This window comes from Microcebus murinus, chromosome 14 (genome assembly GCF_040939455.1).
Source record: "Microcebus murinus isolate Inina chromosome 14, M.murinus_Inina_mat1.0, whole genome shotgun sequence".
Taxonomy (NCBI): Eukaryota; Metazoa; Chordata; class Mammalia; order Primates; family Cheirogaleidae; genus Microcebus; species Microcebus murinus.
In genome coordinates, this window is record NC_134117.1 from 14114542 (window position 1) to 14138269 (window position 23728).

The 23728-nt window shown below is 35.1% G+C and overlaps 1 protein-coding gene across 2 annotated transcripts in view; it reads right to left on the bottom strand.

The window, feature by feature from the left end:
- ATRNL1 (attractin like 1) overlaps positions 1 to 23728 on the bottom strand; it is a 615535-nt gene that overhangs the window by 579063 nt on the left and 12744 nt on the right. For both annotated transcript variants that reach the window (XM_012772753.2, XM_012772758.3), the window contains exons 2-5: positions 7984 to 8067; positions 6783 to 6896; positions 2549 to 2677; positions 1001 to 1209 (exon numbers count right to left, since the gene is read on the bottom strand). In XM_012772753.2, coding sequence (XP_012628207.1) covers positions 1001 to 1209; positions 2549 to 2677; positions 6783 to 6896; positions 7984 to 8067 — 536 coding nt within the window. The remainder of the gene's footprint in view (positions 1 to 1000; positions 1210 to 2548; positions 2678 to 6782; positions 6897 to 7983; positions 8068 to 23728) is intronic.

The window sequence follows — 23728 nt, forward strand, 5'->3', positions numbered from 1 at the left end:
TATTTTAATGAGATAACAGGCATCATTCATACAAAATAATTTTTCCAAGTAAGTACTTAGCATACTCAATAACTTTTTTAAAAAATTTCATCTCAAGAATAACAAATACACCTCAGAGCACATTCTTTTTGGTCTTTACTTAGGTCTGATAGGAAATATTGCTACTATTTGCTACACTATACTACAATAACACATGATCATGTACCTTTAGTTACCCAATTATTCAAAGTTCCCTCTATCAACAGGATTAATATATCGTCACAAAGGAAGCTCTCAATATGTAAATACAATCAGCAAAAAGTAAGCTGTGGGTTGATAAGTATATGGATAATTAGATCTATCTCTTAATTTAATTCCACAATGACGAAATTTATGATTTTATATCCAGATACAACAGTAAGGAAAAACTCTTCATTGACATCTAAAGTTAATCTTTGATGATAAGTTTAGAAATTGTTTTAGAAATTCTTTCCTAGGAATCTTATTTTTGCAATGGACAGTTAAAATACCCTATCTTTTAAATAAAAGTCTTTTAAAATAATCTATGTTCTTTTTCAAACAGCCACAAGATGTCAGTCTTTCCTAAGAAATACGTTAATATACTGGAGTACCTTGTGCATTTCTTTTTGTAATATACCATTTTTGTTACCTTTATAAATCAAATTTGACTGCTCCACATGTTGAATCCAGTGAATTCATCAAATTTGGGGGGATTCAACAAAGAATTACAGAATCATAATGATCATATACCTACAATTCAAAGAGTTTCACATATAATTTAATCCTTGAAATAGCATATAGGCAAAATCTTTACCAATTCTATTTGTGAGAAAACAGATTATTAAGAAGTTGATTGTTATTCAGAACATTCTAGAAATTAAAGCTCATACATGAGATTTGGGTGTGTAAACTATAACAAAACAAATGAGTACGTAATGTATATTAATCTATTAGATATATGAATCAATGTTTCAAAAGCCATCAGACCATATGTGCTTACCTTGCCAACTATCATTGCAGACACACAATTTTTCTCCTGTTAGGTCACAGTAACCATGATCTGGACTGCCGCAATTGGCTTTACAGTAAGGAATATCACAAGCTTCCCCCTTCCAATATTTATCACATTCACAATATACTTGACTTGGAACAGAGATACTAGTTGTACATTTCCCATGACCAGAGCAATTGTTAGGACAAGAATTGATTCTGTAAAATATAATATGTATTCAAATTTAAGATAATTGAAAACGAATTTTGGTTGATATTTTTTAAACTTTATAATTTTTATGTTGTATCTTATATGCTTATAAATTTAACACAATTTCACAATGTGATTTCAGTTCTCTATTCTGTACCCTTTTACTCTAAAGCAATTATGTTAGTATTTATTTGCAATTGGTCTTAGTTTATTCAGAGAATTTACTTTGCTACCAAGACTCCAAACATCCGAAGACTATACACTCAATATCTGCAAGATCTATACAGTTCCAAGCAAAATGCTTTGTACAGTCCTAAGTACTCAAATGTTTTGAATATATATTTTACAGAAATAAATTAAATTCATGAATACCAAACTATATTAGAAGTCAAGATATAACTTGGTTGTATAATATTTAAAGAGTATGCTATCTCTATATATTCTTACATTAGAAAAGGAATGTTTATCACATTTAGCTTTAAGACTCTTTAAGTGACTACATTTTACTATATATTTAGTCTCCTTTGTGTATACGCTTATGTATCTACTTTTATAAATAAATCCTATAATAAATTGCTGATTCAAGGATATTTGGAATATCTTATTCTTGATGAAAAACCCCCTGGTTATCAATTTCTACATTCATGAAGAAAAGAAAAAAATTAACATATACAGTTCCTCTCTGGCCATTCCTGTTCACCGTTGGACTTCTACATAAAAATCTATATAAAGTGTCAAACATGTCATAAATTCCCAATGAATAGTTTTTCTTATTCCAGAAAAGATAGTGGTATAGCCATTTAAATTATCCCTTAAGCTTCAATTTCCTCCAGTGTAAATGAGAAAAAAATGCACTTGACAGAATTGTTGTGAAGGGAATTAAATGACATAATGTATATATAACATCCAGTACAGAATCTGCAATAGAGAAGTACTATGCAAACTGAGCTCTTATATCCCTCTTCAAATTACAAGTGAAATTACCTTAGAGCACAGAAAGGCAGTTAAGGACTCCCTACAATCTCCCATATCTGTTGCTATCAGTAAAGTTATACTAGTTTGTATGTGTTTAATTAATCATTTGCCAACAATTAATTTTAAATTTTGTAATTAATTTTCAACCAAACTTAATTTGCTACCATAATGTTCTCAGAGATTATCCTAGGCTTGATAGCATTTTGTAGCACATAAAGATTTTATGTCACTTAAGAAGGGATCATATATACCAATTTGAAATTTAACACACTAGCCTGCTCCTGGTATATAAGACATTTATAAAAATAAAGAATAAACTCTTTTAAGTCAAACTATAAGAATCATTAAAGACGATCTTTAAAAAATACTTACGAATAGAAAATATTGAAACCAGTTAGGTTATATGCTGCATCGCTAAAAAAATGTAACAGTGCATAGCCAGATGTTGTAACAACTTCAGGCACGGTTTCATTTCCCCTTATTTCAGGGACTATCAAACCACTAAAAGAGAACAAAATTAAACACTGTGTGTATCAACTTACATATGACTATTAACCATATAAAATCTACTCAAAAATATTCTTAACAGGATCATTAATTCATATACATTAGAATGGGCAACTAGAAGGAGAATAAATCTAAAATAAGCCCCTATCTATTTCTCACCCAATTAGTTCTATTACTGCTGCCAATATACTAACATCTATTCTCATGACACTGCACTCCTTTATTTTCCATATCACTATTTGGACTGCAATGTCCCATCTCTCCCTTTGGTCTTGCTATCTATCCTGACATAACACTGCAGGATGCTCTTTTACTTAACTCGTATATAAAACCTCACTTAAAGCCACCTTGCTACTCTTAACAAGTGATTTTATACCTTTTACTTTGTCCCATTGGTTGCAAACTCTGACAAAGCCAAAATGAAGACTTCCCTGAGTGATTACAATGACACTCTAATTAAAGTTGTACATTTTCAATATATTGATGTAGGTGTTTTGGGTAATTTAAAAATATAAACTTTTTGTTTCTTTAAAATTTTGTATAGTTATGCAAATTGCATCAATATATAACCATTCCAAAATAGAATATTGCTCACTTAAGACCATATGCATACAAGAGAAAACTACCTTGGGGAAAGGAGTGATATAAATGTTCAAAAGCAAGAATTCTAAGTTGATAATTTTTACTAACTTGTACTTTTTAAGCCTACTTGTTCACAGGGACAGTTACTTATCTTCATTTAGCTATATTATTCTACCCTCTATAAATCTGTGAAAACATGCAATAGGAAAAAGAAAAGCTGCTAACAAAGAAATTATGCAACTCAAAATAGTCAATTCCTTTAGACAGAGTTAAACTTATGTTTAGGCACCACTAGTCCCAATTCTCATAATAGATACAGCTAGCCTCAGATCTCTCTGAAACCAATAAAAAGAACAGATTTATTTGCTTGCTTGTTTTAAGTATTTTCAAAGCAATAAATGAAAGAAGGTTTCCACTTATTATATCAAACACCAGGAAATTTGTACCAATGACATCAACTAATAAAATGACAAATTATATATCTTAGAAAATCATCTTGAAGGTCCTGGAGAGCTAACAAGATGATATGCCCAGACATTGATGCCATTTCCTATCTGGGCATTGCTGACTTCAAAGTTGGAAGTAAGATTTGAAGTGCTAAGAAACTGAATAGTACTTTCAAGGGTTTTACAGAGCTAGGGAAACAAAAAGTGAAACCAGGGTCCTCACTTTGAACTGGGGCTCCAATAACTAGAAATAAAAGTGAACTACTGAAAGTCAGGCCCCTCTAACGGATTACACTGAAGCTTAGGTATGAACCACCTCAATACCTGAATTTAGATTGAGCCAATGATAGACTGATACTCTCTGCAGGAATATAAAATCTTTTTAGGCCTCAAAGTACTACTTCATATGATACTCCAAAGGCGAAGTCCAGCACACAATTGTTGAGACACAGTAAAAATATAGTACTTCTCCATTCCAACCTATTACCTACATTCTAAAAAGTCTTGCCTACAGAATAAAAGTCCAATTTCTTTATTGTGGTGTACAAGGACACAATATTACAGTGCCTAAGGGATTAGGGTCTAGAATTATATAACCTGGACTCATATTCTGACTTAACAGCTAGGTGACTTTGGGCCACTCACAATCTCTCTGTGCCTCAATTCTCCATTTATAGAATGGCAATAATAGTACCTAAAGGATTATTGTGAGGATTAAATGAATTACTGCATATAAAGAACTCTTGCATATTGCCTGGCACAAAATGAGCATGCAGTAGATGTTACTGATTGCTATTTATTGGGTAATCTGGTTCCTATGTATCCCTTCACATTTCCTGTGATCAAGTTACTCAAAACTTCTTACTATTGTTGTAAAATATAATGTTCTTTTATGTTTCTATACTTTTATACATATGTTTTTCTCTACCTAGAATGCCCTATCTGGCCCCCATACTCTGCCTACCATTCTTGTACTCATGATGAAACTTACCATCAAGGATTAAGTTATTTCTGTAAAAATTTCATAGCACTCTTTCAAAACCTAATCATAACACTTATTATGCTGTGCAAAAAACCTATGTCCATGTATCCCTAGTGCATGACTACTTTGTACTAAATTTGTCTGGCTTTTGTCCCTAGTTCTTAGAATGTAACCAATAAATCCTTGGAATTTTCCCAGTGATAGGAATATCTTTGTTATTCATGAGAGTTTATGCCAATGAGGTGACTCATGGTGGGCCACGAGATCATTTAGCTAAAGAGATGATACAGAAGGCACTGCAATGGCCTATGCCTCATTCCTTACTCATTCCTTACTCCAGGTTTATGATAACCTCTGGAATTGAGTAAGTTATCAAATGTTTATAGAGTAATAAATACTTATACAACTGAAATAATTCAAATATATTTAGATTCTGAATTCTTAGCAAGGTGAAGTACATAGGCTTTTAAATTAGGAGACTGAGGTTCAAGTCCTAATCCTGGCTCTACCATCCATTAAAAGTAAATAGTTTCTCTGAGTCCCAATTTTCTCAACTATAATATGGGGATAATAGTATTTCCTCCACAAGATATTTGTGAGGATTAGATAACGTTTAAGTTGTCTAGCACAGTGCCTAACATCAAGCAGATATTCAATAAACATGAGTTTTCTGTCTTCCTCAGGATTGCTAACAGGAACATTTGCTAATGAAAATTCACTAGTTCCATCTTCACAGCCATGTACTAAATCCCATCCTGCTAATTATCTTCCTTTAGTAACAGGAGAGGATTGGTAAGAATGTTAATGGATCAGCATTTATTATAATACAAAGTCATTGGAACTACTGTAAAAACAAATGACAAGGCATACATCTAAATGATGGTCAGTCAATAATGTCATAAAAATAAAGATAGCAAAGTCATGTTTAAAAATAAATGTTTGAACCCAGGATCTTATCTAATTGTAACAATGTTGTAATTTTCTTACAACATAAGTATTCATTCACAAAGCTCCACTCCATTTTCTATCTATTGTCCTGAGATAAAGAGCTAGTCGTGGCTATACTTTCTGTAATGTTTAAACAACTCAAAAATGAAGTGCTAAAAGTATTTTAAGCAATAGCAATATCCTAAGGGTTCACTTTGAAATAGTCATTCAAAAATACAACTCCTTACACATTTGTCAAAAAAAAAACAATAGTTCACATCCCAGATAAAATGGAATATTTGCAACATGAATAATAAAAAGAAAAATTGCAATAAAAAAGTTTGAGGGGAACAATAAGCTTTTATCTACACTTAAATTTTCAACCATGATACAACATATAAGAAATATCATGCAAATAGCAAAAGTAAAGAATAATGTAATGAGTAACTGGTCAACAATCATGTTAGTTAAATTGTATACAAAATGTATACTACATGTACATAATTTTTTCTATGTCTAACAAATTCTCTCCTATTCACAAAATTTTTATAATAATCTGTTACACAGATACATAGAAAATATTTTTAAGCTGATATTTAAAATGCTGTAATTTCAGAAATTAATAATAGTCTGACTACTTAACTACTAACAATGAAATATGTTGAAGCAAACAAAATTCCCACATTTTGAGAATTGGTAGAAATTCCATCTTTATTAACCATTATACAAAGCACAACTTATTAACTCTTATGCAGAATTTAAAATTTCATCATTTCACTAAAATAAAAAGACAACTATTTAAAAATATACATTTGTGTATTTGTGGTCATCTAGAACTCACCCTAATCTATTTGGATCATTCTGAAAACATATTCAAGCCACTTTAAAGGAATAAACTAAATACAGTGAGAATAAAGAATGTTTATAAAGAAATATATATTTCCGATAGGGTATAGTACTTACTTCTGCTAAATCAATATTTACATAATGATATAAACACTTAAATTGGCAGTCACAGCACAAAACATACAATTATAATCATTTTTGAAATTTAACCATCAATATCTACACCATATTTATTTTGGAGTACATATCAATACATTTTAAATTAATAAACTATACATACTTACCTTTCTAAAACTGATTAAACATAATTACTCACCTAAGTACCGCTATTAAAGGTGCATATATTGAATCTCCATCATAAACATACATATGATCCCAGCTACATTCTGTAGCAAAATGATTGAATCTTAATCTTAACACTGCATTTGGACTGGAAAAAATATTAAAATATTTTTTAAATTAATATATAATATACAAAGCACAGTATGAAGAAATTTTAGGCAAAGTGTTTCAATTTTGCTATAACTCCTTAAATCACCAGAGTAAAAGATTGATCAACCATTATATCTAATTTGTAAAATTGAGATAAAACTTTCAAAATCTATTAACAGGTCATATGTATGTATCATTATTTTCTAAAATTTAGTCAACAGAAAATGTCATGTCTTAAGGTAGAATTTACATATATTGTATATATCACTGAAACTTTCATCGAACATTACTCTCAAAATAGGTACATTTTGTTGTATACAAATTATACTTGAATAAAGTTGATTTTTAAAATTCGACACCCAAGAAGCAACTATTCTCATTTCTACAGAACTCTTAGTGAAGGCACTAAGTTCTTTAAATTTTAATCAAAAGGTCTTAATATGGCATATTATTAATATTAAAAAATAGACTGAGACTATAGATACATAGAAGAGAATTAATAGTTTTTAAGTTTTAAAACAACAACAAAAATTCCAAATACAGTCCTTAAAAATCATAAAATGGTTAAAAAAAATTCATATCAATTAATTTATGATCCACGCACAATATGTTTAAATACAGTTTCAAGCCCTATTTACTAAAAAGTACGTCTAAATTAATAATTCCCTCTTCTACAAAATGTTCTTTTAAAAATATCCTTAGAATTAAAATGCTGAATAGTATGAATTAATAGCACAACACAGCATGAAATATTTTTATACTTTCTATGGAATCTTCAAATTCCATTACAAGATGTGTAAAACAAGCAAAAAATGCCTACTCAATACCACGATAACATAAGTCAAAAACAAAATATATCAAAAATAACTATTATCACAAGCAAAAGGGTACTGTAATTTATATTAAATGTAATGTCTAACAGTTGTAAATTCCATGTAAAAATGTAAATAATGTTTTCCAATAATAAACAACTAAATAAACTATACAACTATAAAGTCATTATACTTTAATGCTTTAACATTAGTACAATCACCTTTACCATTTTAGAACAAAATAAATTAATTCAACTCAAAGTGTATACTTACTAGCCTTCAATTAGCCATGTACATTTAGTTTTATACTTATAGTTAATTGGACCATCTGTTAAATATCCAGAAGGTTCTGTTAACCTAGAAAACAAAATCATGAAAATAATTACCTTAAAGTAACTTTAAGAAATACAGTAGCATAAGAAAATTTAAAAGTCATTAAGAAAAAGTAATGGGACATAGCAATTGCCAAAAAAAGGATTTATTTATAACTTAGGACAATTTCAAATTGCTGTATTTTTATCTACATCTCAAAGGATATTTATTTTGGATTTCCTTAAATCTTGATATATTATGACTGTCTCAATTTACACAGTAGAAAAAGACACCGAAAGATTGAACATTGTAGTGATGGGTTCAGTGTTGATGCAAAATAGATTAAGTTAAACATCATCTGCACAAAAATTAGGTTGAGGCAAAAGAAGGAAGATTGATTGAATGCACTTTGGAAGATGCAGATCTATGGGATAGAGAAGCAGTATATGTATGTCCTACTTTGGGGAGTCACCTTGCTAGCTGTATTCAATTTGCATGCACCAGGATTGCTACAATAGCTGTCACCAGACTTTACAGAGTTCTGCTACCTGTATGTATTATCATTTTCTCTTATCTACTTTATATCTAGTCTAAGAACTTAATCAATTTTTAAAATAGGGTAAATCAAAAGGCTTTATATCTTCTATTTTATATGTAAAAAAGGAAAAGATAATTTAAAAAACTTCAGATTTTCAGAATTTAAAAATATTTAAAACAAAAATCTCAATTCTACATCATTTTGTTCTCCTTACCTCCAGCTCAATTATTTTATCAACAAAAGACTATATTTTAAATAATTAAAATATCTTCCCACTCAGCATGTATATACTGTATTTGTATATGCATACACACATGTCACAGCCAATTGGTCTTTATGTATTCACATAAACACACACACACACATAGATATCAGGATCATTATCTACTTTTAGATAACATTAAATTTTCCTCATAGTATAGAGCCTTTAAAACTTAGGAGAAAAAAACATTTCATTTACCTAAATCAGGGCTGACAGAAAGGTCAGAGCCTTAAAAACTTAGGAGAAAAAAACATTTCATTTACCTAAATCAGGGCTGACAGAAAGGACAGAAATGTTAACGTTATATGCAACATATTCATAATCTTTGAAACTTACTTTGGGTAATAAAGGGACTAATTCATGCTTGAAAAAACTTTTGGAAGAGGAGAGGTGCCAAGATGGCCAACTAACAACATTGCTTTTCAGATTGTCCCAGCGAGAAGACAGAATGTTGGACTAAGGAAAGCGGAGAGCAGTTATAGCTCAGGTGTGGATCATAGGGAGAGACAACAGAGATGTCTAGAGACTCAATTAAGAAAAACTGCAAAGCTGAGAAAGAAGATAGAGAAGACAGCGGTGCAGGCCAAACCCAGAGAGGCTGGAGCCCAGTGAAAGGGTAAGAGGGGCTTCCCCCGCCCCACATAGGTGCCTTCAGTGAGCATCAGGACATAAAACATTTTGGAGGCCTTCTACCTTCCACGAACCCAGGCACAGAGGCTAAATGGGAATAATGGGGTAAACCAGCAATCCACAGGAGTTCGGGTGTTCAAAAGGGACACTTTTCAGGAGAGTGCTATGAGAGATGGGAGTGCTGGTTATCTTACACCTAGACACTTCCTCCTCTGCACCCCCTCCGATCTTGGCATTACAGAGAGCAATGGTAGATGGTAGCTGTGGCCCCCCGCCTCAAGAACACTCTGAACCAAGTAGCACAGGAACAGCTGCATCTCCACAACAGATGAGTATTCCCAGCTGAGCCCACCACTGATATCAGGGCTGCCACAATTTGCAAGTTTCCTGTCCACAGGTGTGTCTCAAGATGGTACACTGGTGGCTTAGACAGGCAGACCAGAACTGGTACCCCCCACCCCCCAGACATGAGAGTGGTGCAGGGAGATGCAGGAGAGAGATCTTGGTCTGGGACATGGGAGGTAAGGAAACCCTCACAGACATATCCAGCAGGAGAGTGTGGACGAGCACTGAGGAAGGGGGATCTGTGAGAGTGCCCATCCACCACCCCGGCTAGAGAACCACAATAGTGGATAGAGGTGCAGGCACTAGGAGTAAATTAGCATAGTCCGTGGTTCCCATGACAACCAAAAGCCTTGGGCATGCCACCTGAACAGGCCCCTTCCCCTACTCATTACAATAGAAAGTGCAGCTGTAACTGCCTCCATAAGCAAGAAAACATTTTTTATAGTTTTTATTTCTTTTTTTCTTGTAGTTCACTTATGTTTCAAGGTCCCAGGCCAGTAAGATTTGCTGACCAGCACTTTGTAACTTTCTGTTACATTGATGCATTTATTCCCTTTTGAGTTTCTTTCCCAGAAACAGCAGAGCAACCTTGCAGTCAGGAGATAACTACAAAGCCTTACCCCATCTATTTATCCGAAGAAGACAAGTGATACTCCACCACAGACTGTGCGCAAAGACCCACTGAGCCTGCACATAAACTGAAAGAATAACCCATATTAACTCCTAATCCCCACCCTGGGAGAGACTTATTCAATATTTTTTGATTACAGGATGTATGCACTAACGTGATTTCTCATTGCGCTTTGTGCCCTGCCCTCCACCCCAAACATGTAATGATGCTTGCTCCCCTCATACATTATTCATTTCACCTCCAAAAAAACCCCTGACCCTGTTGATCGAGGAGGCAGATTTGAGGTAGTCCATAACTCCCACCTCCCGATAGGTGTGTCCACTGAAATAAATCCTTTCTCCCTTGGTAATACTCGGTGTCTCAGTAATTGGCTTTCTGTGCAGCAAGCAACAGAGAACCCCAATTGTGGGATTCATTAACACACACCTGAGCCAAGAAACTTGTGAGCAGTCACTACTCTGAGGCAGGAGAGTGCCCCTGGCAGAGGACCCTGCAGACAAATAAGCCTACCTCTCTCTACTTGGGGTCTTGTGGTGGAACAAGTGTGCACAACTGGGGATCCCCCACCTGCCAGCCTCCCACAAGATGCACACTAGAGTGTCAGATACACAGAATGAGGAATAGTCCAAGAGCTGATCACGGGCAATGAGGGAATTCATGCGAATTGATCTGATGGGAGAGTGCTGTTAAGATACAGGGAGAAAATAGGGAGGTGCCCACCCCACCCCACCCCACCCCACCGAGAAACTGTGCTAGTGCACAAGAGTGAGAAGAGCCTGGATGGAAGCCCCAGCTCTCAAAAGATTAGGCACCTCCATTAGGAACAGCCTACCCATCTTGGAGAGATTGCCCTGAACTTCATACCAGCAGCTCCTCCAGTGGCCAGATAAGCAACCTCTGAGATCCACCAAGTCTTTGCAAAGCCTCTCTGGCTCCTGGAATTCAGCTATGATTTGTCTTGCTCCTTCCTCCACCTCAGATGGAGTAGAGATCAAGCAATCCCCTGGGAGCTACAAGGTCCCTTCTAAAGCTTGGAGCATTCATACGCCCCACCTAGGGGACCAGAGCTAATCATGGGCACAAAAGACAATCTCAGCAGCTCACTCTTCCACACAACCATCAGTCACTGACAGGGAGAACAACCCTATAGCTAAACATAGTTCCTACCAACTCAAGAAAAAAGGGAGCAGCTGAGTCATTCTCGTAAGTACTACCCATCATCACTGAGATTAAGCTGGGGGTCCTAACTCACTACACAGTGTTGAAAGAGGTAAAGACAGCAGGTCAGAGGTAACCTGAGAGGTATACCTAACCTGCAAGAACTCCCCATAGGCAAGTCAGGACCAGCACACCTTTCCCCGGCATGCTTAGGGACTGATCTTTGGGGACTCTGTGACAGGCCCATAAGCCAGCCCTCATACCCCCAGGTCTCAACCAAGAGGCCAGATAAGAAAGAATCAGCAAAAGAACTCTGGAAACATGAAAAATCAGAGTAGAAAAGACAGCCCCAAAAGAAAAAAATAACTCCTTACCAATGGATACCAATTAAAATGAAAAGATTGAAATGACAGATAAAGAATTTCAAATATGGATTATAAGGAAACTCCGTGAAATATAAGAGAAAATAGAAACCCAACACAAGGAAGCCACAAAAACAATACAGGAAATGAATGAAAAATTTACTAAAGAAATCAAATTATTAAAAAAAAAAGGACTTCTGGAAATTAAAAATTCATTCAAAGAAATACAAAACACAGTGGAAAGCCTTAAGAATAGACTAGATCAGGCAGAAGAATCTCAGAGCTTGAAAACAACTTGAAGTAAACAAGTCAGTCAAAGAGAAAGAAACGAGAAATAAGAGGAAGGAACAAAACCAACAAGACATATGAGATTATGTAAAGAGGCCTAACATAACAATCATAGGTACCTCTGAGGCCAAAGAGGAAATACACAAGAGTTGGAAAACCTATTTGAGGGAATAATTGAGGAAAATTGCCCTGGCCTTGCTAAAAATCTAGATATCCAGGTATAAGAAGCCCAAAGGACTCCTGGGAGATTCATCATGAAGCAGCAATCACCATGACACACAGTCATCACACTGGCCAAAGTAAACATGAAAGACGCACCCCTACAAGCTTTAAGGCAAAGCATCAGGTAATTTACAAAGGAAAACCCATCTGACTAACTGCAGACTTCTCAACTGAGACCTTACAAGCCAGAAGGGACTGGACTGGGGCCCCATTCTTAGTCTCCTCAAACACAGTAATGGCCAGCCTAGAATTTTGCATCCTGCAAAACTAAGTTTCTTATGAGGGAGAAATAAAGACTTCCTCAGACAAGTAAACACTGAGGAAATTTGTCAAGACCAGACTTGGCCTGCAGGAAGTCATGAGAACTACATTATATACGGATCAGAACAATAAGACACCCACCAGTGTAAAATCACCCAAAAGTTAAAAGTCAGAGCCCAGATACCACAATGGCTAAACAGGTAAAACAGCAATAAAATTCTACTCAACAGGATGAACAGAAATCCACCCCATCTATCAATTCTTTCAATAAATGTGAATGGCTTGAACTTCCCACTCAAGAGACATAGGCTGGCTGAATGAATAAAAAAATACAAGCCAAGTATCTGCTGTCTCCAGGAAACACATCTAACCCACAAAGACTCATTCAGATTCAAGGTGAAGGGATGGAAAACAATATTCCATGCTAATAGAAACCAAAAGAAATCTGGAGTACCCATTCTCATATCAGATCACATAGACTTCAAATTAGCAAAAGACAACTTAAAAAGCTCAAGATTTTAAAATCTTATAAGAAACACAATGACAAAATCTACCAAGCCAAGATCCAGAAATTGCAAATTCTTTAAGAGGAGCAAGGCATTCAGAACTGCTTTTGCCCTGGAGAGATTTGCCTATTTAAAGGAGACTTCAAAAAGGCAATTCGGCAATCTCAAGTGGTCAAAAGTTGAAGGCAATGGCCCTCAAGATGTAGGGGTTCAAATAAACAACATAACACTTTGACTTGAGACACAATGCTTGCCATTAGACTAAGGATGTACCAGAAGTAAACCAGCTCTTACCTAGACTGTAGCCCAGCTATGAGTCATCCAGCCAGCAGAAAACTCTGTAAGACTTAAAATGGCTCATGGTGATGCTAGGACTGCTAGCATGCCAAGTCTCCAAACAAAAGATATATGATATTCTCTAAAGACAGTTAATGTTTTCCTAGGCCTCAAATTATTTCCTATCAATAATTTTTAAATAAAATGTCTAGCATAATCAAAGATAACTAGGCATATCAAAATACAGCAAAATAAGAAGCAACAGGAATAGACTCAAAGATATTCCAATAATTGATATTATCAGATGCACACTATAAAAGGCATATGATTACTAAGTTCAAGAAGATAAAATATAAGATTTATGGCAGTTAATTGAAAACTGTAACAAGTAACTGAAAATTTGAAAAAAATAATGGAAAATCTAGTATTGAAAACTACCATAATCAAAAGTAAGAATTCAATTAAAAAGTTTAACAACACATTAACTACAGATGAAAAAAAGCATGACTGATCAAATAGATAGGTCTGTAGAAAATATCCATACTAATAGCAAAATGACTGAGGAATCAATCTTTTATGTTTGGATCAGGTCACTCCACTGGGTAAAATTCTAGCTAGCTGAGATTCTAGCTGAGGGCAGGGAAAAATGGGGAATGGGTAGAACAAAATCACAGATGTCAATTATGGTCTTGTGACCAATTATAGAAATAAGGATCATAATAGCTTTGCATAGTTTCAATTTGCTTGAGATACACACACACACACACACACACATATATATATAGTCTCTCCTTCACATTTCTATTTTATAAAATAAAACAAGTTGCTAAAAGTGAACTTTATGATTTAGTCTTTAGATAACTAAATATTTAATGTGACTATGACTGAATATGAAGAGTAACATAGCCAATGATGGTGGATACAATGACTTTTGGGACTGTGTATTTCCTCATTTTGAGGAAAAGGTAAGAATTTCACTTGTAAGTTATCTTTCTTCTTAGGTAGAAATATAGCATTGTTTGGTTGTTGTTGGGGAACTCCAATATGTTTAGAAGAATGCTTACAGAAGCGGAATTATCAAAGGGTGGACTGTGCCAGTTATCCATCTGTTGTTGCCTCTCAACTCCAGATTCACCCTCTTTGCCCTACTCTGTGAAAACAGACATGGGCCCTTTAAATTTGTTTTTCACTTTTTTTTTCTTTTTTGCCAGATGGCAAGATGTTAAGCTGGCATAATTTTTCAGTAGAGTGTACTGGAGAGACTGCAGGAAAAAAGGTTTTTGCTTCTTGGTTCCAGTGTGCTCAGAAAGCTCCTGCAGCTTGTGTGGCTTCTCTACCACTAGACTCCTATAGTCATGGTGGCCAGCAGCTCTCAGCCACCAACAGCTTCCCCCAGCATTTCCCCTCAGGCAATTTTTTACCAGATGCCTACAATAAGACACCTCCCCATGACATCTTTCCCCAACATCCTACAAGGTGGTTTTATGGCAAATGCCAGAGAGGGCAGTTGTTGAGCAAGTTCTACCAGTACAGCCCAAAGGCAACTTTTCTGCCATTTATTAAGCCAAAGCCATGCTGTCCTAGCAAAGTCTGGATCTCAGGCCAGAAGGAGGCGGCAGCTCTTATTTAGGTGCTCCATTTCAGTCTTAAGTGTGGTAGTAGTTGCTCATTATATCTACTATTTCTGTGTTCTTCAGAGTTCTCTTTATTTCTTACTAGCCAATCTCTCATTACTCTTGTCCCTGTTATAGTTAATACTTCCTTATGTTAAACTTTTCATGTTAAAATTATAATTCTCTTTCCTGATTAAACTAAGACCAATATACTAATAATAATGATATGCAAAATAAAATCAAAATAAACCACTTTATACTCAACAGAATGGCTAAAATTAAAAATATTGATATTACCAAATATTGGCAAGGATATAGAGAATAAGAATTCTCACAGGAATAAATCAGTACAACTATTATACTTTAGAAAATAATTGGGCATTATCTTGCATAGTTGAAAATAGATATATCTTTTTTTTTAAGAGACTGTGTCTCATTGCGTTGCCCAGCTAGAGTACAGTAGCTATTCCCAATGTGATCTTAGGTCACTGCAATCCTGGAACTCCTGGCCTTAAGGGATCCACTTGCCTCAGCCTCCCAAGTAACTGGGACTGTAGGTACTACAGACAAGAGCCACTGCATCAGCTAAAAGCAGACATAGCCTACTTATAGTAAGGGAGGGTATCAGTGTTATACCCATATCCTGTTAGACCCCCTTACCAATTCCATACATTTCAGTTTGACTTCCTAAGGCCACACCTGTATCTTTGTTAAAGGGTTCCCCTCTTCTGACTGCTAGAACCTACTTTGTACATATGGTAGGCTGAAAAGTGCCTGTACATCAATATCCTCCTAGGGACAGCCTTTAACCAATAAATAGTTTGGTTCAAGGAGTATATTAATAAATACCCTCAGCTTCCTTACCTCATTGCTGGGATAATACTTAAGTGCATTTTCCCCAGAACTTTCTGTGGGATTAAGATCTTATCACCCACTGTGGTAGCTGACTTGATAACAGATATCCTAATGGCTTCCTTCTCTTCTCTAAACCACTCTTCTATCAATGTCCCTCCATCTCCCAAATTTATTACATGTGCTCAATTCTTGTCTCAGGATCTGCTTCTGGGTAGTGGAGGGAAGAGTAACCAAACTTAGACAGTTAGTATTAGGAAGTAGATCTTCAGTTTGGGATTATAGGGTTGGATCATTTGTATGCCAGATGGCAACAAGAGCCATACTGAGGGTGGTGGATTGTGTGGTAATAACCTATGGCATGCTATAGTATCATAATTACTAAGATTTTCACTTGTAGTAAAGTGAAATGGGATACCAGTGAAAGGCTACACATTCACTTTAATGTGATAAGGCTTATGCAATATCCCTCCTAATGTTTGAGAAATATAGTAGCTAGGGTAAATATTAGCATTATGGAATTACTAGCTGATTGCTGTTAAAAGCCATTGGTGTGCTAAAGGAAGACAATTATAGATTCAATTGAGCCAATTTTAGATACAGCATGAAAGACAGAGGGTTCTCTAACATTTAAAGAGACTGCTCTCCTCCAGCCAGAGGGTAGGTCAAGCTGAAAAACAGGCTGAGGACCAGATCACGAGAGGAGCAAAATAACAGAAAAGGTTTAATTCACAGCTCTGGCAAAACTCCAGTGCTAAAGATAGTGCCCCTGAAAGAAAGTGGAATCTTCATACCAGAGAGGGCACCATCTGGTTAGAGGTACTTCAGAACCTTAAACCCTCAGATCTTTTTGAACCCTCTGAGCCTGCAAATGTCTTTCATAAGCCCAGGTTGACAATGAGAAAAATGAATTCCAACCATCTTTAAATGACTACTTGGTCATTAGCCATAGCAACAAGTAACACCAGAACTGAATTAAACCAATTTAAACAATTAGTGACAACTGGCTATAGTAATCATGCTTCCAGCCATGCAATTAGTTACAGCCCCATGTACAGTGACCACACAAAAATATAAATTAAAAATCCCGGCCGGGCGCGGTGGCTCACGCCTGTAATCCTAGCTCTTTGGGAGGCCGAGGCGGGCGGATTGCTCGAGGTCAGGAGTTCGAAACCAGCCTGAGCAAGAGTGAGACCCAGTCTCTACTATAAATAGAAAGAAATTAATTGGCCAACTAATATATATAGAAAAAATTAGCCGGGCATGGTGGCGCATGCCTGTAGTCCCAGCTACTCGGGAGGCTGAGGCAGAAGGATGGCTTGAGCCCAGGAGTTTGAGGTTGCTGTGAGCTAGGCTGACACCACGGCACTCACTCTAGCCTGGGCAACAAAGCAAGACTCTGTCTCAAAAAAAAAAAAAAAAATCCCCAAATGTCTGGAAATTAAGCAACATACTTCTAAGTCACAAAAGACAATTAGGAAATAAAATATTGAATAATACTAAAACCACAACATATCAAAATTTGTGAGATGAAGCTAAACCAATATTTAGAAAAATTTATAGCTCTAAATGTTAATGTTAGAAAAGTAAAAATCAGTTATCTAAGATACAGCTCAAAAAGCTAGAAAACAACAGCAAATTAAACCAAAACAAAGTATGAGGAAGGAAATAATAAAGAACAGAAATATCTGAAATAGAAAACAGTAATACAATAAAATCAATACAACCGAAGAGAGTCAGTGTCACCACTGCCGGCGCCATCACCACCGAGGGCGCTTTCTTAAAAAAATAAAAAAATCAATACAACCAAAGGTTGATTTTATGAAGAATCATAAAATTAATAACCCCCTAGCAAAACTGATCAAGACAAAAAGAAAAAAACATTAATTATCATTATCAAGAGGTGATGTGAAGGAACTGTTATGCCTCCCCACATAAGCTAAACAACAGGACCACTGAAAAGTACACAGCCTATCTATTTGTTCAACTACAGTGGTACAATTATCCAGACTTAAAAGGAAAGTACTCACCCCAATCCCTGAATTCCTTCCCTACCTTCATTGCTCAACCCTAGCACTAAAGATCCTACTAAGAGCCTAACCTTTCCCTCAACTTACTACAAACAGGTTTCCTCCTTGCCAATTCCATTCTACTAGAAACATGAGAGGATGCCACCAACCAAGGTAAAAGTAATAGAAAATCCCTTATCACTCCTAAAAGATAAGGGTAAGGGGGGGAATCTCCTGTTAATTCTATGATATGGAAAGAACAATTCTTTTGTCATTTCCCAACCTCTTCTTAAACTCCAAGAACCTTCACCTCCATGCCACTTGAGCAAAGCATTCCCATTACATACTTTGAACCTCTTCACAATCTAGAATTAATCTCTCAAATCCAAAAGTATTACACTTCAAGACAATACTTTGTCCACAAACGCCAACATTTATTCATTCACTTCTTAGTCCTAATACCCTTGTATTCCAATTGTGTGGAATTCTCCAGAAATCCAGTAGGATATAATTCAACTACCTTAAAAATCAAAATAGGTTTCTTACATAACTACTATTTCTAATGTCATTTCTACAATGTATCCTGTTTCAATATTTTTTTAATTTTGTATCACTCCTCTTCTTCAATTGAGAGCCATATTGACATATTAATCTAGATCAGCATTCCATAAACTACTGGCCTACTGTCTGTTTATGTAAATGAATTTTTATTGGAACACAGCTATACTTGTTTGTTTAAATATTATCTAAGATTGCTAACATACTACAAGGACAGAGTTGAGTAGTGGCAACGGAGACCATCTGGCCAGCAAAGCCTAAAATATCTTCTATCTGGCCCTTTACAGAAAAAGTTTGCCAATCCCTTGTGTAGATGCCCGCCACATGCCCATATGCCTTGCCAATGTCTCATTCTAGCTGAAACTGCCCAATCCAGAGTCCTTAATTAAATAAGCATGCTGGGCTGTTTATAACAAATGGGTGGCCACTACTAAATGCAGAAAAACGAGCACAAACATTAAACAGAAATAAAATTAAATCAATTGGATGCAGTTCTCTATCCTGGCTATGAACATAAAATTTATTTAATACATTATAAAAACAAGAAAAATGCAACTGTTTTAATATTACAAAGTCTCCAAAACAATAAATCCTGTTTATCACAGAATATGGATTTAATGCTGCCATAACCACTCTTCAAGAAATAGTCAGATCCACTCAAGGATAGTCTTTGTGCAGCATAGCTTTTGTAAGTCATCCTCACAAGAAGTCTTATTTAAAACTGGTTTTCTAATTAAAATAGTGTTTAACAGTTTAATTCCTTTTTATTTTTATTGATAAATAGTAATTGTATATATCTATGGGGCAAAATGTGATGCATTGATATATGTATACATTGTAGATTGAGAAAATCAGGCTAATTAACATGTCCATCACCTCACATACTTATGATCTCTTTCCGGTGAAAATATTTAAAATCCATTCTTTTAGCAATGAATGTTATGAAATATATATTATTATTAACAATAGTTCTCTTGCTATGCAATAGGACACCAGAATTTACTTGTCCTAACTGAAATTTGGACCATTTGACCAAAATTCCCCTTTTCCCCATCCACTCCCCCTCTACTCCCAGACTCTTATAACCACAATTCTACTCTCTACTTGTATGAGTTCAGATTTTTAGATTCCATATATAAATGAGATCAGGTGACATTTGCCTTTCTATACCTAGGTTATTTCACCTAGCATAATGTCCTCTAGCTTCACCCTTGTTGTCACAAATGACAGAATTTTGTTCTTTGTTAAGAATGAATACTATTCCATTGTGTATACATACCACTTTTTTTAATCCATTCATGTGTTGATGGGCATTTAGGTTGTTTCCAAGTCTTGGCTGGGTATTACTGCCATGAACATAATTGTGCAGACAGATTTTCAACACATTAACTTCAATTCCTTTGGATATATACTCAGAAGTGGGATTGCTGGATCATATGATAATTCTATTTTTAGTTTTGTTTTTTTTTTTTTTTGGAACCTCCATATTATTTGCCAAAATGGCTATACTAATTAACATTCCCACCAACAGTATACAAAGTTTACCCTTTCTCCACATCCTTGCCAACACTTGTTATCATTCATCTTTTTGATAGTAGCCATTTTAACAAGCATGTGGTAATATCTCATTATGGTTTAATTTTCGTTTCCCTGATGATTAATGATATTGAGCATTTTTTCATATATTTGTTGGCCTTTTGTATGTTTTCTTTTGAGAAATGTCGACTCAAGTCCTTTGCCCATTTTTTAATAGGGTTATTTGTTTTCTTATTATTGAGTAGTTTGACTTCCTTATATATTTTGGGTATGAGCCCCTTAATTCATGTATGACTTACAAATATTTTCTCCTAATCTGTGAGTTGTCTCTTCACTCTGTCGTTTCCTTTGCTGTACAGAGCTCTTTAATTTGATTCAGTCCCATTTGTCTATTTTTGTTTTTGGTGATTATGTTTTTGAGGTATATGCCCAGGTCAATGTCAGAGTCTTTTCTCCATTTCCTTCTAGTAGTTTTACAGTTTCAGGTCTTCCACATAAGTCTTTAATCCATTTTGAGTTGATGCTTATAAAAGGAGTGAGATAAGGATCCAACTGCATTCTTCTACATGTGGATATCCAATTTTTCCAGCACCATTTATTGAAGAGATTGTCCTTTCTCCATTGTGTGTTTTTGGCACTCTTGTCAAAATCAATGGACTGTATATGCATGTGTTTATTTCTGGGCTCTCTATCCTGTTCCATTGGTCAATATGTCTGTTTTTATGCTTGTACTATGCTGTTTTAATTACTAAGAAGGGACTTCAAGAAGTTTGTGGGAAATAGAATTAAAATACAAACATAAAAAATATGAACTTTATTTCTCAACATAAGCTCTATCAAGATTAAGACACTTTTGTAAGTCATGAAACCAGCCCTTTAGTCCATCCCTAAAAAACTGAGGATCCTGTGAATTTAACCAGGTCAATGAAGTTTTTACGTTAATAACTGAAGAAAAATTGGCACCTTTTAAAGATATGTTTTTTAAGATTAGGAAACAAAAGAAGTCAGAAGGAGCCAAATCAGGACTGTAAGGTTAATACCTAATGATTTTCCAGCAAAACTCTCCAAAAACGTGCACTTGTTTGATGAAAGTAATGAGCAAGAGCACTGTCATGGTGGAGAAGGACTCTCTAGTAAAGCTTTCCTTGGCATTTCTGCTGAAGCTTTACCTTTCTCAAAACACTCTCATAATAAACAGATGTTATCACTCTTCAGCCCTCCAGAAAGTCAACAAGCAAAATGCCTTGAGCATCCCCAAAAACTGTGGCAATGACCTTTGCTCTTGACCAGTGTGCTTTTGCTTTGACTGGATCACTTCTATCTCTTGGTAACCATTGCTCAGATTGTGCTTTGTCTTCAGGATCATACTGGTAAAGCCATGTTTCATCTCCAGTTATAATACAATTCTTTCAAGAAATGCTTCAGGATCTTGACACTACTTATTTAAAATTTCCATCAAAAGATCTGCTCTGGTCTGTGGCTGATCTGGGCACAAAAATTTTGGTACCCATTAAGTGGAAAGTTTGGTCAACTTTAATTTTTCAGTCAGAATTGTGTAAGTTGAACCAGCTGAGATGACTATGGTGTTGGCCACTGTTTGTGCTGTTAATCATCAATCTTCTTCAATTAGAGCATGGATAAGATGAATTCTTCTCATAAATTGAGAGGGATGGTCTGCTGCTGTGGGTCTCAATCCCTTCTTACAAAAAATTATCCATTTGTAAACTGCTGATTCCTTTGGGTATTTTTCCATAAAGTTTTCATCAATAATTGTACCATTCTTCTAGCTAAACTTCACCATAAATTTGACATTTGCTCTTGCATCAATTTTAGCAGAATTCATGTTGCTCTACTAGGGGCTCTGTTCAAACTGATGTTTTATCCTTCTTAGTGCCTCAAACTAGATCCTGCTCATACATGTTATAACAAGTTAGTATGAGTTTATTTTCATACAAAAAAATTAAAATCCATGCATAGTTTTTTCATAATACTCATTTTCCATGAACTTTTTGAAGACAAGCAAGCCAGGTAGTCTGATGCCTCTAGCTTTGTTCTTTTTGCTCAAGATTGCTTTGGTTATTGGGGAGTCTTTTGTGGTTTCAAACAAATTTTAAAATTTTTTTCTATTTCTGTAAGAATGACACTGTATTGACTCTGTAGATTACTTTAGGTAGCACAGACATTTTAGCAATATTAATTCTTCCAGTCCATAACACAGGATATCTTTCCATTTATTTGTGTCATCTTGAATTTCTTTCATCAATGTTTTACAGTATTCAGTATACAGATCTCTCACCTCCTTAAATTTACCCCTAAGTATTTTTTGATGCTATTGTAAATGGGGTTGTTTTCTTAATTTCTTTTTCAGACAGTTCATTGTTAGTGTATAGAAATGCTACTGATTTTTTATGTTGATTTTGAAACCTGCAATTTTATTGAATTTGTATATTGGTTCAACAGTTTTTTGGTGGAATTCTTAGAGTTTTCTACATATAAGATGCATCATCAGCAAACAGAGACAATTTTACTTCTTCCTTTCCTATTTGGATACCTTTTATTTCTCTTTCATTCTAATTGCCCTGGCTAGGAATTCTAGTACTATATTGAATAGAAGTGGCAAGACTGGGCATCCTTGCCTTGTTCCTGATCTTAGAGAAAAAGTCTTCAACTTTTCACCAATGAGTATGATGTTAGCTGTAGGCTTGTTGATTCCTTTGTATGCAAAAGGAATGAAGAGGAACTCTAGACTATATTTATTGTTATGTTTTTCCTGTCTACTGGTACATTGTTGTATTACACTGTGGTGAGCATGCATTTCTTCTTGTCCTCTTCATAGTGCACTCTACATGTCCCATTCCCAATTCTGCATTCTCTGTATTCCTGACCTCTAATAATAGTTTCAGATGACCTCATCTGCTAGAGTAGTAGTGTCCACACCTTAATTATCATGTTCACTATCAGTAAAAACTTGTATTCAATCAATTCAAATATTTGTATATTAATATAAACATGTACTATTTAAACTAAAATATTATTATACTACTAAGCATACATTTGTTTTTAAAGTTAAAAATAATACTAATAGAAGACCTAATATTTTCTTCACATACTGCAATAAGTAATCTTAGGCACCACCCCACATTGAAGAGCATTGATTTATACAAATCATATCCTGGCTACACAGTTATTGACATTACCAGTTAATATTTCCCCCATATAAGTACACTAACCCTGATGGCTATACCAGCTAGACTGGCCATCCCCACATAATAGTTAACATCTTTCTATAGGCTGGACTCAATAACAAGCAGCATACGCTCTGTCAGCTCTCAGGTCTGATATTCATGGAAGGAGCTATATAGACCACACTTTCCCCATGATTTGGGGTGGAAAATAATTAAATTTTTGTAGAATACCACTGGTCAAACCACAACTATTTCTCCTCCAGTAAATTAAACTTTTCCTATGATCCTTCAAAATACCATATTCCTTGTTGCAAATATTTTCCAGTCCCATCTTCAAATAGCTGCAAGAATAAGATAGTGTCTTCAGGATAAATGTTATTGAGACCAATAACAAAACGGTTTCAGCATTTTAACCTTTTAGCTAATGTATGTCAATACTTATTTGTGGATAAGTTATACTGGATTGAGAGGAGC